The 18050-nt window shown below is 33.1% G+C and overlaps 1 protein-coding gene across 1 annotated transcript; it reads left to right on the top strand.

Moving 5' to 3' along the window:
- Positions 1-12363: 12363 nt before the first annotated feature.
- On the top strand, positions 12364-17158 carry LOC132032872 (adagio protein 3-like). The gene is made up of 2 exons (XM_059422644.1): positions 12364-12734; positions 15300-17158. The coding sequence occupies exons 1-2, from the start codon at positions 12403-12405 to the stop codon at positions 16903-16905; spliced, it is 1938 nt and encodes a 645-aa protein (XP_059278627.1). The 5' UTR covers positions 12364-12402; the 3' UTR covers positions 16906-17158.
- The last annotated feature ends 892 nt before the right edge of the window (positions 17159-18050 follow it).

Below are 18050 nucleotides of genomic sequence, written 5' to 3'. Positions count from 1 at the left end.
TGGAGAACTTATGCCCCTCTAGGCATAAGTTGAATTTTGAAGCGCGAAAATTGAAGACTATTAAAGACTAACCTTCCTCACTCAAAATTGGGACAGATTGAGTATTGGAGTAAATAGTATTAATTGTTTCCATAATGATCTTTATCGATTGGACTTGGAACATGGAACATCTCACCAGTCTTCTGTCCTAAGGCATACTCACAATGACATATTGTTAAGTTACTAAGACATGACCAATTAAGGGAGTATGACTTTTGGCCTCCATTCTTGAGTTATTTAGACCAGAACAGGTTGTATGACTTTTTGGCCTCATGTGAAATAAACTATTCAAACTTGGATGGTTGTAAAAGTGTTGGATGCCATTCAGTCTCAGTCTGACTTTTGTTTCTTCACTTCTCTTATTTGAATAACATCAGTTATGCAAGCACAAATAACCTCCAGTGTATTTTTAAGTCTACAATTTTCAAAATTCAAAGTGTCTTAATTCGTATATATTCCAAACGTGCATACGTTCTGCCTCAAAATACTAAGCTGGCTTCACCCCATTAAAGAAAATGCAGCTCGGTGTACAGAGCATCCTGCGTTAGCAAGCTAGCTTCGCCCCGTTGATCCTTGATATCTCCGTTTTTCAATTCTTGCCAGTAGAAGGATTAATATACCATCGGGTTCGTTATAAAGTAGTACCCTTTGATCCATTTCTCTTGTAAAGAAGAGGAATAGAGTGTCCTCTTGGTTTTCAAATTTCTAACAATCATATCTACATATCCCTGTAAATTCACCTGTAGGTGGACTTATTTCCTGAAATTACATAATCCCTCTATTTCAATTTATGCAAACCTATTTCCTTTTTAGTTCGTGCTAAAATAAATAATTTTTTTCCTAATTTGAAAATAAATTCACTTTATAAATAGATTTACAACCACACAAATATTTAAGACTTATTTTGAGGGCAATTCTGCGAATTTTTGGATTGGTATTTAAATTTTACCCCTCGGCTAAAACCCATAGGTTCCGGGTTCGAACCCCCGCTCAGTCAAAAATTTAAAAAAAAATTGCAAAGCAGAGTTTAAATTTCGCTATGCCCCCTCCGGCAGACTTTGCCTTGAAGCATATATACATATATTTTTTTAACTTTTCAAGGTAAACTTTTAGTAATGCCTTAACTAAAAGTGTGCCCCATAAAACATAACTAAAAGTATGCCCCATAAGGCGTAAGGTTTTCTTAAGGCATAACTAAAAGTTTACCTTATAAGGCAAAGTTTAAATTTTGTTATGCCCCTCCCATACTTTGCCTTATATATATATATATATATATATATATATATATTTATTTTTTTTAACTTTTCAAGGTAAACTTTTAGTTATGCCTTAACTAAAAAGTATGCCCCAAAGACATAACTAAAAGTATGCCCATACGGAACTTTTCCTTAAGGCATAACTTAAACTTTGCCTTATAAGGCAAAGTCTATGCCTTAAGGAAAAGTTCTTGCCTTATGGGGCATAATTTTGTTATGCCTTAACTAAAATTCTGCCCCCTAAGGCATAACTAAACTATGTCTTAGGAAAAATTCTGTCTTATGGGGCAGACTTTTAGTTATGCCGGATCCGGCATAACTTTAGCTTTTCCTTAAAGATTGTATCTATCAATGAGTATAAATCGACGCGCATAAAGGTTTGTTTTCGTGTTCTTATTATGTATTTGTTATTGCTGGCCATGTTGAAGGCATTTCTGAATTGTAAGCAGTAGCTTTTTGATAAGTTTATACAGTTGTGTATTTAAAAAATACACCTGCAAAAAATTGAAGTACAGTATACTGCAGATTTGTATAGTGTATGCAACCATACTAACTCCAATTTAATTATTGTTTCTTAGGTAATACCAGCAACTGAATACTTGCACACAGTAATTGATGATGGACGACGTTTCATAGTTTGTCTTGAGAAGAAAACTTGCACTTGTAAAGAGTTTCAAATGGAGGAGATGCCATGCTCACATACTTGGGCATTTCTTATAAAAGCAAGAATCTAGCAATGGACAACTATCTTGTTCAAACTTATACAAACCGGAGGCTTTATTGCAAGACCTATGATGTCCCGGGTATCCTCGCCCGATGAGAGTGAGTGGAAAATACCCGCATCCGTCTCCGAAGAGATAGTTCGCTACCGAGATATAAGAAACCTCCCGGAAGGCCAAAGAAGAAATGCGATAAGCCTTTAATTTCGAATTGCTACCAAATAAACGTTCAAATTCTTGTAGTAAATGTGGACATGAAGGTCACAATAGGCGCTCTTGTAGGAATGAGCCTAGAAGAAAATAGTTCAAATTTTAGTTTTTCTTCTGATTTGTATGTTTTTGATGTTATATGCCCGTTTTAGTATGGATTTTAGTCATCTATATCTGTTTTGATGATTGAGTATAGCAATTCTATATTGTGGTGTATTTCATTATAAGTGACTTGATGATCTGTTTGTGGTGTATTCATTGAGTTTTCTTGTAAAATATTAGAATATAGTATGTATATAATACACAACCATTATGGGTTATGTATTGAGTTTTATTTTAGAACACAATGTATATTGAATACAGAAACCATAATTGGTTTGTGTATTTAGAATACAGTATGTATTATTGAATACATAAACCATCATGGGTTATGTATTCAGTTTTATTTTAGAACACAGTGTTTATATTGAATACAGAAAACCATCATTGGTTTATGTATTTAGAATACAATATGTATTATTGAATACATAAACCATTGTGGGGTATGTATTGAGTTTTATTTTAGAACACAGTGTATATATTGAATACAGAAACCATCATTTGTTTATGTATTTAGAATACAGTATGTATTATTGAATACATAAACCATCATGGGGTATGTATTCAGTAAAAAAAAATAGAATATTGAATACAGTTAAACAAAGGAAAACTCCAAAAAATGAATACATACACCAACATGGAGTATATTGACTAAAAACAGTTAGCAGAACAAATACAGTTTTCAAATCAGAATACAGCTGTGTAATTTAGAAAAGAAGATTGTATATACCAAAATGAGATGTATTCATAACAAAGTCACTGCACAAATTGTGCGTCCATTACTAGAAATGTGCATTTGTAGCCATGAAAAATACAACCATAAAATCCAATACGGACAACATCATAATCTGATTTACAATTGTTGGTGTAACAGACTAAAGAAACTAAGAAATAACTATTTTTTCAACATTTTCAAAATCTATCGTAGCTCTGGATGTTTTGGAGGTGCCTCATCATCACTTATCGCCTCGGCTTCCATCTTCGCCGAGCGTAATGCCATAAAAGTGCGGCATATCTAGTACGCGATAACTCAACATCAAAATCTTCGTACAAGTATACCATTTTCCAAACTCAAATACTCCGCGTATGCGATGACATAAACCCCATCCTGATGACAGGAAAACATATAAATGTATTTAGATAGATAGTTGATACCGTATATTTAAAATGAGCAAAAATAGTAAACACACGTACATACTAGCCCTTTGTTGTGGCGGATTTTGAACATACACAACCTCAAACCTATCGTTGGTTTTTTCTTTGTATCTTGGGTGACCATCCTAATCAATGCCTTTCTTTAATTGATAGAAATCGGTGATGTGTAAGTAGAGTGGCAATAGTGAGGACAACTTGTCTATTTCAACCTTAACATTTCATGGCCCGATGCTCTATGAATCGTATACGTATGGTCTTGAATGATAGAACGATTATAACAACCAGATTTTTTATCTTTCATGTTCTTTTTGACATTATCAATCATATGCCACGGGAGAGTGCAAATCATCCGGTGGCCTTTCACATATTCACATAAAAAATCTTCTTGTTTTCCTAGGTTTGCGACACCATCCGGATCACCATAGGATTTCGATATGGCATCAATTCTTGTGTTGAAAAGACAATCAATTATGGTAAACTTGTATGTGCTAATGGTGTCATACTTGCATTTCTTGCGTAGGTAGTAAAAAATCACATCAATATGCTGGAAAAAAAGGATACTAACAGTTAGTGTTTAATACTTGAGAAAATCATTAAATACAGTACACTATTAGTGAAAAAAAGAAAGTTGTATCGCACCTCATCATTCAACAACTGCCCATCCATTGCTAGCAGGTAAAACCAATTTTTATCGTTGATCTTCTTAATACCACAATCCAAAAAATACGGCAGTGTTGCCTTCTTCTTTTTGTAATGGTCATCTTTGCTCTTTCTATAGAGTATATACAAATACATATTAATAATTTTTTTTTTGGGACGATGATAACATTGATACATATCAGTAATATAATGGGAGTTATCTATATAAAACAAATAATTACGAAAGATGACATAACTTACTTGCTCTCATGCCTAACTAGTAGCCCATCCCTAATCCATTTTGAGAACTCTGTCGAACCTGTTTTATCAGGAGCCACAATGATGCCACACTGCTCAAATGGGTGGTTTTTGTCAAATATTGCAGTCAACTTAACTGAACTGCCTGCTTGAATACAGTAAAATTACATTAAAAATTGGACCACAACAAATAAATACAATCGTAAAACGAACTATCTAATAATACATACCAGAAGATGAACCAAAATTTGACAGTTAGGGAGATATTTGCAATGGTCCAGGACGCCTATCCTTACGCAATGTCATTACAATTCTCGATATGGTTCTTTGCGACGGAAGAAACTTTGATGAACTCAAATTGAGTTTCACCTTTATGAATCGCGTGTCCTTGCTTTTGAGCATCAACATTGTATGGTGTCAACTGTTTTGAATCATGTTCATCAAGATCAACATGGGCAACATCGTCGGCCAGTGCATCGACGATTTTATCATCATTTGAATGGCTATGTATGCTTGCAGGATCAACATGAGCCACATCACTTGTTTTTTGTTGAGGTGTATTAATTGGGAACTGGGATCCAAATGCGTAAAATTAAAGTAGATGACAACAATTAAAAACTTCGATATTAATGTATACCTGAATACAGTCCGCTGTATACTTATTCTGTATGCATGAATACAGTCCACTGTATTAATGTATTCATGAATACAGTCAACTGTATACATGAATACAGTCCACTGTATTGTTAATAATCAATAGGCAAGTGTAATACAGATATTGTATTCAGGCAACTGTATTTTAAAATACAGCATAGATTATATAGTTGAATACTCATATTGTATTCACTATTAAAGATGAATACAACAAGCTGTTTCAATCTGTAGTGTGAGAATACAGTATACTGTAGCAATCTGTATCATTTTTAAATTTAGTCTACTGTATGAATCTGTATCATTTAAATTCAGTCTACTGTATTTCAAAATACAACACTGTATTCTAAAAAACAACACAATTTTTTGCTATATCTATGAAGAAATGGCTTCTTAAAACTTATATCAAATTCCTAAATACTTAAAAATATGTAGCTGTAATAGTCATATTGTATACATTTAAAAAAATCTTGATTTAACCGGATTTGGTAAAACATTTAGCCGTATCGAAAAACTCATTCAACCGATAATATTACCTCTGTTGCCTCATGAACTGGTGACTTGTCAAATATGTCATCCTCAAATATACGATGTGTTTCACCGTCATTTTGCTGAAATGAAGCCTCGCTATAAGCACCCTTAAAAAAAATGTATGAGTTTTAAGTTGAATAAACTAGTTTGTTTAATTGTTTTATTTTACCTTATAACTGAATCGTATTCCTATATTGCTTGAAGAATTTTTGTCAAATTGTCGTTCATCAAATCACGAAGATCACCGAACTCCTCCTACCTAAATATACAAGGAAGTATCAATATATTATGCTTACCATACATTATCAAATATACATACAAACACTAAACAAATCTATTAAAACACACTTACCGACTTCTTAAATTTCTCAAATTCTTTCCTCGCTACAGGAAACTCGTCTTCTTTACTGGTTGACTGGACATCACACTGGGCAGATATAGGGGGGTTCGAGGACATATCGTTGGCCTTTGGAGAAACGGACATCTATATATATATATATATATATATATATATATATATATATATATTTGACGATGAACCTCCATATAGATAACTGTCTACGTTTCTTGTGTGGTATCGGATTCGGATAAACAAAACCCTTTGCATATATATTGCCGCATGGGGTATATAGTAAAATCATCATCATCATCAATTGGTGGGCTGTGTGCGGGAAATTTGTAGTTGGTGCTACGCGAACGTCATTCGGGGGTATATATATACGTAATCTCGTTCACGATCGGCAAAATGTATCCCAAAAAATCGCATCCCTAAGTAAGATTTTAACTCTGTATATTGTATCAAAAATATAAAAAGTAAATGAATGTATATATATATATAAAAAAGTTTGAACACAAACAATTACCGTTTTGTCTTCTTTAAACATGCCTTCCATCAGTTTTTTAAATGTTGGTTAAACTTTTTATAGTGGTCCAATTCAGTATTCTGGGAATATTGTTCCTGTTCCTGACCGCAATAATCGAATCAACATTAGAACAACACTTATACAGCCAAACTTGCATAGCAAGTGGCATTCCGTGAAGTGTATAAAACTGCTTCACAGAATCTATCTTATGTGAGATACTCTTCATTAATTGGCGGAAAGCTACATTGCCCCACGGGAAATCTCTGTAGCGTCCACTCTTCACTAAATCCAAATGAAGCCTAGGTATATTTACAACATTCTTCTGATCGTACAATATGTACATATGAATGAAATATAGAATGGCAATCTTAACAGCATCCGCATCGTTGAGGCCCCAATCTTTTTGCTCGAAGCAGTTTATCAAAGCTGCCTTCTTCGGCAGAAGTTTAGATCCACCGAAATATCTTTCCATTAACCTATTTTTCCTGTTTCTATTAACTTTAACTTTAAACTCCTCTTCATCACCAATACAATTCAAACCAGTTATTAAGGCAAACTCCCTACTAGTAAACCGCAAAATGCTTCCATTTATGTCCATTACAAATGTATCTTTAGAGCTTTCCTTTAGTTCTCTCAACATGAAGCACCTAATCATTTGTGACTGAACCTCACAATGTTGCATTTGGAGGAATACACCAAATATAGTTTCACCAGATAAGGTAAGCTGGTTGTCGGTTAGTTTATCCTTCAGATCTTTAAATACTCCAGTATGAGTATGACAAGACATGTGCACGAAATGACTAGGAGGATATCTCACAAAGAATCTACTTCCCTGTATTCAATGACACAAATGCAAAAAGGCTCAGGCAAAAAAATCAATGCATTAACTGTATTCATGAATACATTTCCAGATAACAAATCAGCTAAACAAGAGCCAAAAACAAATACATGAATACAGTATCCTCTCCTAAAGGCTACTACTCATATTGTATTGCATGAATACAGAGCATATACATAAATACAGGCTCAGAGAATAAAATCAGATAAACAAGAGCCAAAACATATAAATGAATACAGTATCATTCAAAAGGGCTACTACTCATCTTGTATTGCATGAATACAGGGCATATACATGAATACAGTTCCTATTTTTATCAAACTCAAACACAACAAAAATACAATACAAAATATCAAAAAAAAAAAAAAAAGATACCTAATCAAATACATATTGATTTATTGAGTGTATCAAAAAAATACATTATATTCAGAGATTACACTACCTGTTCTACCACCCCCACTGGTTTTGAAAACTTGTCTTCATTAACACTTTTAGCACCCATTTTTGAAGAGCTCTTGTGAACACTTTTACCTTTGCCATCGACATCAATTTTAGCCTTGCTCTTTGAAGAGGCAACAATGACTTTTCTACGCTTGTCACTACTTGATTCAGATACTTTGAAATTCGATGGAGTCTGAACACTATTTTTCCGCTTGGTATATTTTGCACCTTCGTCTTCCGTAATTTCAATGCCCACATTATCATGGGGCAACTTGACACTACTCACAGCAGTCATTTTAGCAGCAGAGCCTGCAATTTCGTCTTCATCTTGAGTGATACGCAAATCAAAAGATGGAGCATCATCAAAATACTAGACAAACTTGGGTATACCTCTAGTAACTCGGATTGGAGTGCTTCCGTCCGCCATTAAAACAAACTTCTAACCTTTTCCGAAAAAACCCTAGCAATGTCGTAAAGTTTTTCGTAGATACAATGAAAGGGAAGAATCTATGAAACAAGATACACTGTAAAGAACTAAAAATCACCCCAGAAACTTACCTATTAGTGGGCAGCTACAATTTAGGATGAATGAAACGCGGAGAATCGTGCATAAGGTAAATGGAGAAAAAATAGGAGAAGATTGATCGAGAAAGAGAGAGAAAACGGTTTGAAATTGGAAGAAAATGGTGATACACGCGCTTGGGATATGTTTCTTCGTGTTTTACCTTGTAAGTTACTAAATGTCATTAATAAACACTTATTAGCTATAGGGGCGTAATTAAGGGAAAGTATAGTTACGAAATTTAATTGACACTTAACTGTTTGTTAAGCCACGTAATTTTCCCTTTTATTATTCCCAGACCCCGCTTATGAGATTATATTGTGTATGTTGTTGTTGTAAATTATTATTTCTTCTGTCCCAATTTATGTAATATACTTTCCTTTTTAGTCTGTCTAAAAAAAAATGATACATTTAAATTTAACTTAAAACTCCTCCTTTATCCTTAATGAAATGATTTACAGCCACACAAATATCTATGACTTGTTTTAGACCACAAATTTAAAAAATCTTTTCTTTTCTCTTAAACTCCGTATCTAATCAAACGATATCATATACAGTCAAACCTCTCTATAATTGTCATGCGTTATAACAGTATTTCACAATAACGGCCTGATTTTTTCCAGAACCGATTTTTCATGTTATATTTCCAACAACAACAACAATAGACCAGTGGTTTCATATTATATTTTACTTCTCTATAACAGTACTTTACCTATAACAGCAGTGACATTCATTATAGCGGTACACACTTTATAAAATTACCTCTTTATAACAATCATACTCAAATATTCTATAATGATATTTTGTAAGAAATATATTATGTATAAAAATAAAATATTAAAATAGTTATGCTAATCATCAAGGGAAAGCTATCAAATTCTTTTTTGCTGAAAGTTTGGACAAAAATCTTCATTAATTCAAGCGTTATATTATCATTAAGAGACTGAAATTTACTAAACAACATACAATTTTAAAATTCATACGTCAAACTTGAAATATTTAAATTTTTCAACTAACTTTAAATGCATATATTCCTTAGATTTTAATTCTTTATCAATACGGTACAACTAGTTATGAATTTATTAGTCACATCAAGTTTTAATTAATGAAACATGAAAATCAATTGAGATTTTAAAAGTAACAAGCATTTTATTTTCATTTATAACATAAAAAGTACAGAAAAATAAATTTTTGCATACTTTTATTTATAACAACTAAATAAAATCCAGACATCAAATGCCAATATACATACGTTAGAAAGACCTCACTATAACAGCCATAAAATTTTCAAATAAATGCTGTCATTGCAGAGAGATTTGACTGAAAATTAAAACAAAGGGAGTAAATTTTAATTATATTTTTAATTTGGTGTTCAATCAAACACCGTTACACGAATAAAATCGAATAGAATAAAAAAGAAGTGTAAAGAAGAGTGTAGCAATCATCACCTAAGATATTTATGGGTTTGATGTCAAACGGACAGTTTTTATTCTTGTCACTTAGACTATTTTTGGGTCAGCAAACAAAATATCTTGCTTAACTTGGCTGATGACGTGGACTTCCTCTGGTGGCAGGTTTTAGGTCTTAGATATTTTCATCTCAAAATATCCTTCAACCACGTGTTGTCCAAACTCTTTGTTGAGATATCTACTTTCACTTTTACCCCTAAAGTCCTTATAAACTACAGAAATGCCACCACACAAAAATGAAATGATGATTCATTAGTAGTAATGTATTTTGATGTGTTAAAAATATATATATATATATATATATATATATATTTTCAGTCTAGAATTGATTGTATCTCTTTTATTTCTAGGAGTTATACATTTCATTTTTCCTCTTTTAATTGGTCTGTATTTATTAGATTAAAAATAAAAAAGTATTAAAATAAAGAGTATCAAATATAGTTGGATTTTTCAATAATTGTGACTTTTATGTTAGTAAGGTTGAAGTTTTTGTGATTCTTCACTTAGAAAATATAATTATGTGACTTTTGTGTTACTGGGGTGAAAATTTTGTGATTTTTCTATTAGAAAAACATAGTCTTGTGACTTAGGTGAAAAAAAAAGTCTGACCATTTATGAAATTTACTCCTTTTAAAAGAGGTAAGTTTATATTTATGTTGCATTTTTAAATAGCTTTTAAATATTTTGAGAATGAACTTTAATGTTCCCGTCAGAACCTTCTAATGTGTAATTTCTTATTTTCTATTTCTAGATAATGACAAGTTAACCTTTGAGGTCCAAATTTCTCTTTATCATATAAGGAATGATTTGAGTTGAAATTATTAGGATTTTTTTAATTTAAAATGAAGCGTGTACTTAGTAATTCACGGCAAATAAAACAAATATTTTAAATGGAATGCATATCATTTAATCATGATTATAGTTATCGCTCGGTTTTTAGTAATTCACGGCAAATAAAACAAATATTTTAAATGGAATGCATATCATTTAATCATGATTATAGTTATTGCTCGGTTTTTTATTCTAAGACCTTCTTTTATGTTCTTTTTAATATGTTTTTCATCCATTTATGAAAAATACAAAAGATGAGATTTAAACCCTTGCTCCTTTTGATAAGCACTACACAACGTTAAATCCAACCTATATACCAAAAATGAGTGAAAAGAATGGTTATTTTTTGGAAGCTTTGCTTATACTTTTCCTTAACGAGGAATCCATTATAGTAGTACTAGAATACTTAATTATTGGTTGGGGCAACTTAAATATATTTTAAGTAGCTAGACAGCTAATTAACCACTAATATAATCCTTGTTCCTCAAATTCTAGTAAATAATTAAATTTTAAATGTAATCGGTGGGTCAAGTGTGACAATGGCATCCATAATTATCGGTTATCACACTCAAATATAGAAAGAGTTTAGAAATAATTTATCCTTTCTAGTTCATTTTTTAAAAGTTCAGCAAAACATAAAATCAAACCCTGCTAGTAGTGCATATAAATGTGTATGTTACACCATTTTATATACCTTTGTGTATAATATATTGGTATAATACTATAATAACAATCTCTTATTTATTTCACTTAATTTACCTCGTATATGTGTATGCAAACAAGTGCTCCCTTGCTAGAGAGCCTAGAATCTAGATATAAAATATTTTTAAATTTCTACTTCAGTACGTCAAAAAAGAATGAGCATGCTTACCGCACAAGAATCAAAATATCCAACCTTGTACCCAAAAAAAAAGAAGAAGAAGAAATATTCCCTCCGGATAAAAAAGAGTGTCTACTTAGCCTTTTTTTCTTATGTCAAAAAAGTGTACACTTATCAAATCAAGAAAGAATTAACCTTATTTTTTCAGATTTATCCCTATTAAGTGCTATGTGATCAAATCCAATACATATTTAATTACGGGGAGTTTAGTCAAATTACTTACTATTTTTTTTCTAGGAATTAACATTTTCTTAAGGAATGTGCAAATAATTAAGTCGACATTCTTTTTGATCCGTTGGGACTATTAACTTTTAACTTTTTTTTTTTTATCTATTTATATATAACATAAAAAATAATATGAATCTTAACTTTATATCATAACTAAGAAGTTTTAAAAATTACAACTCTCTCACAATCATGTCATATAAATTAAGATAGCTGAAATCGTTTTCAAACTAAAGAATTTAGGACCCGTTTAGCCATGATATTCACCTTTTCCGCAATAATTTTTCACTTTATTTGATGATCAGTGTTTGGCCATGAGATTCCCCCATCCAACTTGAATCCGTATTTCAAATTTGAAAAACAACTTATAACCTGTTTTCCAATTCACTATTTACTTTTGAAATTATATTTAAGTACATTTAAGCATAAATATTATTTCAAATATTCTTCGCACATATTATAACCATACACAACTCCATCTTCAAATCCGAGACCATAAATATCAAATAAGCGAAAAATATTAGAAATATGACCAAACACATACTAAAACTGTTAAAGATACTTTGTTTTTCTTTCTTTAGCCTGGTGCAGATATTAAAGTAGAAGGTATATCCGTAAATAAGTTCAACATTTGGTCTATTTATCCAACACAGCTCTACAACATATATCTAAACTGTCACATATTCACCAAAGCACAAGAGATATTTCATTTCTCAAAAAAAAAAAAAAAAAAAACATGGGTGTAAAGAAAATGGAAGTTGAAGAAGAAGAAAACAAGCAAAGAGGAAAAAGATTAAAGTACACAAAAAACATGGATGAATATGATGAAGATGAAGAAGAAGAAGAATTTTTTTATGATTATGAAGAAGAAATGGATGAAAATATTGAAGTTTTTTCTTCACAACAACAACAACAACAACAACCTGTTGGATTTTTTTATCCTTTAAATACACCTTCTTCAATTGTTGTATCAGATGCATTAGATCCTGATCTTCCAATTATATATGTGAATACTGTCTTTGAATTATCTACTGGTTATCGTGCTGATGAAGTCCTCGGTCGTAACTGGTAAGTTTTAAATTCTGTGTGTCGCAATAGTAATTCAACCTAGTACGAGAGGAACTGTTGATTCCCACAATTGCTTTCATCTAGCTTGATTAAAATTAGCTGATCTCAACAAAATGTAGGGGTTAAAATTGCAAATAGTGAAAATTTTGACACCTTTTTATATTTAGTAATAAGTTTACTTTAAAATGTCCATTTTATCCTTGATGAAATTATCTGTAGCCGCACAAACATCTACTATTATGACTTAATTTAAATCACAAGTTTAAAAATTCTTTTTTTATTTTTTAAACTTCATGTCTAGTCAAACAACTTTACATAAATTGGAGTATTTCTTTTATCTTTTTTTTTTTGTTTATTTGCTAATTTTGTGTAGTTTGATTGGTGAAATTAGCTGATTTGAGTTTATTTTAGCTGTATATTGAAAATAATTTTGGCGATTTAGATTGCAATTGACAAAATGTTGGGGTTAGAATTGCAAATAATGAAAAATTTGAGTAATTTTGTAATTCTCAAAATATTGAAGTAACTGTTCCTTCCCAACAACAACACACAACCACCTGTTGGATTTAAATACAGCGTCTTCAATTGTTCTATTCGATGCTTTAGATCGTGATCTTCCAATTATATATGTTAATACTGTGTTCAAAATATCGACTGGTTATCACGCTGATGAAGTCCTCGGTCGTAACCGGTAAGTCATTTTTATTATTTTGTGTGTCGCAAATAGTAATTCAAACTAGTACGAGAGTAACCGGTGATTCACAAAATTAGTCAGGTTGAAGAGCCAGTGGCTCAATTCATGAGTATACTACTAGTAGTTCTTCTTTTTTAGTATGTCCAGCCTTCTCATGTTTACTAGTAACAATTTAACTTTAGAATGTCCATTTTATCCTTAATGAAATGATCTAATAATCACACAAATATCTATTATGACTAGTTTTAGATCACAAATTTCGAAATTCTTTCATTTTCCCTCAAAATCCGTGCCCAGTCAAACACCTGTTTAATAGTACTTGGAAATTGTATTTGTTCAACACAATTGATAAGGTTTTGTGTAGTTTGATTGGTGAAATTAGCTGAGCTGAGCTTATTTTAGCTGTATATTGGAAATAATTTTGGCGATTTAGATTGCATTTGACAAAATATAGGGGTTAGAATTGGAAATAGTGAAAATGTTGACAGCTTTTTATATTTAATAACAATTTAACTTTAAAATGTCTATTTTACCTTAATGAAATAACCCATTTCCACACAAAGTGACTTATTTTAGAGCACAAGTTTTAAAATTCTTCAATTTTTTCTTAAACTACGTGCCACCAAGAGATATCTTCTTTTTTTGTTTATTTACGAATTTTGTGTGAAGTATGAGTGTATACTGTTTGGATAACTTAGAAATTGTATTTGTTCACCTCAATTGTTAGGGTTTTGTGTAGTTTGATTGGTGATATTAGCTGATTTTAGCTGTATATTGGAGCTAATTTTGTCAATTGAGAGTGTAGTTGAACAAAATGTAGGGGTTAGAATTGCAAAAAGTGAAAATTTTGAGGTGGAGAATTGCAGTGTGATGTTTTTCTTCTCATTTGAGAAGCTTTGAATGAATTTATTCTCGATGATGCCTCGTGCACTAAGCTCCTCTTATGCGTGGGGTCTGGGGAAGGGCCAAACCATAAGGGTTTATTATACGTAGCTTTACGCTGCATTTCCGGAAGAGGTTGTTTCCACGGGCCGAACCCGTGACCTCCTGGTCACATGGCAACAACTTTACCAGTTACGCCAAGGCTGCCCTTCCTATTTAGCTTATATACAACAACTTTATTTTAGCTGTATATTGGAATTAATTTTGGAGATGTGATTGTATTTGAACAACATGTAGGGTTGGAAATACAAATGAAGAAAAAATTGAGGTGGGAATTGGAGAGAGATTTTCTTTTGAGTAGCTTTGAATGAATGTATTCTCAAAATTTTCCTTTTTTTTTTTTTTTTTTGTTTATTGGCAAATTTTGTGTGTATGGGTAGTACTGTTTGGATACTTGAAAAGCTTTGGAAATTTTCACCTCAATTGTTAAGGTTTTGTGCTTTATGGGTTTTGTGTAGTTTGATCGGGGAAATTAGCTGATCTGAGCTTGTTTTAACTGTATTTTGGACCTCATTGGCGATTTCGATTGTGTTTGGATGCAAATGGCGAAAATATTGAGGTGGAGAATCGGAGTTAGACTTTTTTTAGTTTTTTGAGTAGCTCTGGACGAATTTATTCTCAATTTTTTTTGCGTTGTATTGAATCTGATATAGTTGGTCTACTTCTTGATTTCTCTGTATTTTTTGCCAATTGTGTGTGTCACTAAGTGTAGTACTGTTTGGATACTTTGGAACTCGTTGGACTTTTTCAACTTAATTTTTGAGGTTTTGTAGTTTATACTTTTTTATCACTGGATATTTTTACCTGTGGACATATTAGATAAGCTTTCTCTCTCATTTACCATTGACTTCAACATTACTAATATTGAAGCATCCATCTAATGATTTACTATTTGAGGAATTTTGACCCGTTCACTGATTTATTTTCAGTCGGTTTTTACAATTTAGAGATCCACGCGCTCAAAGGCGGCATCCTTTGGTGGATCCTGTTGTTGTTTCTGAGATCAGAAGATGTCTTGAAGAAGGTGTTGAATTCCAAGGGGAGCTTCTCAACTTTAGAAAAGATGGTACACCTGTGGTGAACAGGCTAAGGCTAGCACCGATACGTAGTGATGATGGCACAGTCACCCATGTTATAGGGATTCAAATGTTTTCTGAAGCAAAAATTGACTTGAATACTGTGTCATATCCTGTTTTCAAAGAAACTTGCCAGCCTCACTGTGATGAGTCCAGCGAATACTCCATTAAAAGCGGTAATATATTGCATTGTCAGCACCATGAGATATGTGGTATTCTTCAGCTCTCTGATGAAGTTCTAGCTCACAACATTTTATCTCGATTGACACCAAGGGATGTTGCATCCATTGGTTCTGTTTGTAGAAGGATACGCCTATTGACGAAAAATGAGCATGTGAGGAAAATGGTCTGTCAAAATGCATGGGGAGCTGATGTCACGGGTGTGCTTGAGCACATGACAAAGAAGTTAGCTTGGGGGCGTCTGGCGAGGGAGCTAACCACTCTTGAAGCGGTTTGTTGGAAGAAACTGACAGTTAGAGGGGCTGTAGAGCCTTCACGTTGCAACTTCAGTGCATGCGCTGCAGGGAACAGGCTGGTGTTATTTGGAGGGGAAGGTGTTAATATGCAGCCAATGGATGACACATTTGTTCTCAATCTTGATGCTGCTAATCCAGAGTGGCGACGAGTGAGTGTCAAATCATCTCCACCGGGACGTTGGGGCCATACTCTCTCGTGTCTTAATGGTTCTTGGTTGGTGGTATTTGGTGGATGTGGGAGGCAGGGATTGCTTAATGATGTATTTGTTCTTGATTTAGATGCTAAACAGCCCACGTGGAAAGAAGTATCTGGTGGAACTCCCCCCCTTCCTAGGTCTTGGCACAGCTCTTGCACGATGGAAGGCTCAAAGTTAGTTGTTTCAGGTGGATGCACAGACGCAGGGGTACTTCTCAGTGATACATATTTGTTGGATCTCACCAATGACAAACCTACCTGGAGAGAAATTCCGACTACGTGGGCTCCTCCATCTAGATTGGGACACTCACTCTCAGCTTATGGGAAGACTAAAATTCTTATGTTTGGTGGCCTTGCCAAAAGTGGTCACTTGCGCTTAAGGTCAGGTGAATCATACACTATTGATTTGGAGGACGAAAGGCCACAATGGAGGCAACTTGAATGTGGAGCGTTCACAGGAGTAGGAAGTCAAAATGCTGTCGTTCCTCCTCCTAGACTCGATCATGTTGCTGTAACGATGCCTTGTGGCCGGGTTATCATTTTTGGAGGTTCAATTGCCGGATTGCACTCTCCTTCACAACTATTTCTACTGGACCCTTCAGAGGAAAAACCGTTATGGAGGACTCTCAACGTACCTGGACAACCTCCAAAGTTTGCTTGGGGTCATAGCACGTGTGTGGTTGGAGGAACAAGGGTGTTGGTCCTAGGAGGCCATACCGGGGAAGAATGGATTTTGAACGAATTATATGAATTGTGCTTAGCGAGCAAGCAAGATTCTGATGCGTGATGTGGTTAATTAAATTCGTGCAGAATTGATTTCTGGAAATGCTCGGGGAGTAATGGAGAAACTTCGCGTTTTCTTTAAGAACGGTTCCACTTTGTAGACACTGGAATACGTCATGCCATAGATTCGAGTAGCTTATGCAGCTTGTGTAAATAAGCTTTTGGTCTTGCTGTTTGTAGTCCCTTGTTTGTAGTTCATTTGGTGGCTGTGGAATATTTATGCTTTTTGCTTTGTATCTATATATTCTATTCACTGACTTCTGAGTCTTCATTTGTAAATTACTATCATTTTGCCAAGATAGTTCATGCTCATATCATTTTGCTTAATGCGTTCTTTCACAAAAACATAAGTTTATATTACTGTAATCTTAACCAACTTTTATGAAACATTGAAAAGGGAAAGTGGATTACACACTCCCAAGAATGTCTAACTAAAAGGGAGAGCGGGGAAGAAAAGATCAAGAAGAACACAACATTATATAATGGAAATCAGGTTAGATAAAATATGAGAAAATGACAAAAAATGGCTCCTTATGTTTGTCGGAGAGGTTCAAAGTAGTCCCTTAAATATATTCTTGAGCAATTTTGGTCTTATAAGTTTGCTAAAAATAATCACTTCTAGACTTTGCCAAATATTTTAATAAACTTTGTCCTAGATTCTTGAGCAATTTTGGTCTTATAAGTTTGCTAAAAATAATCACTTCTAGACTTTGCCAAATATTTTAATAAACTTTGTCCGTTAGATTTGAGCGAACTATGTAAGAAAAGATTTAACCAAAAACACGAGTCCCATCAAATCCTAGAAATTTCAACACAAAAGGCCAGCAAAAGGTGCACCGGACTCTAGAAATTACATCAACTTTTGACAAACTTAAAGACCAAAACCGTTCAGGAGTATATTTAAACGACTAATTTGAACTTATGTTAAATATAAGGGGCAACTTTTGTTATTTTCTTGACATTAGACAATAACTTGTACCCGTGAAATACTCCAGGCCGGTAATGCCTGAAAAATGACTTCCAATGCGCTTTTTATAATATTTTGGTGCCCATGACATTTTCTCGAGAAAATATTTTCCGGGATATTTTGGTCAACAAAACATGGAAAAATTAGACATATCAAAACACCTTAAACAGAAGTAACAATAG

This window comes from Lycium ferocissimum, chromosome 10, assembly GCF_029784015.1.
Source record: "Lycium ferocissimum isolate CSIRO_LF1 chromosome 10, AGI_CSIRO_Lferr_CH_V1, whole genome shotgun sequence".
Taxonomy (NCBI): Eukaryota; Viridiplantae; Streptophyta; class Magnoliopsida; order Solanales; family Solanaceae; genus Lycium; species Lycium ferocissimum.
Note: the sequence above shows the minus strand (reverse complement) of the source record. Positions and strands in the feature narration are given on the sequence as shown.

What these genes read in the sequence shown, in the direction of transcription:
- LOC132032872 (XM_059422644.1), top strand. Translation starts at nt 12,403, where the DNA reads ATGGGTGTAAAGAAAATGGAAGTTGAAGAAGAAGAAAACAAGCAAAGA. An exon ending in GAAGTCCTCGGTCGTAACTG is followed by an intron (nt 12,735 to 15,299) that starts GTAAGTTTTAAA and finishes ATTTATTTTCAG; the next exon opens with TCGGTTTTTACAATTTAGAG.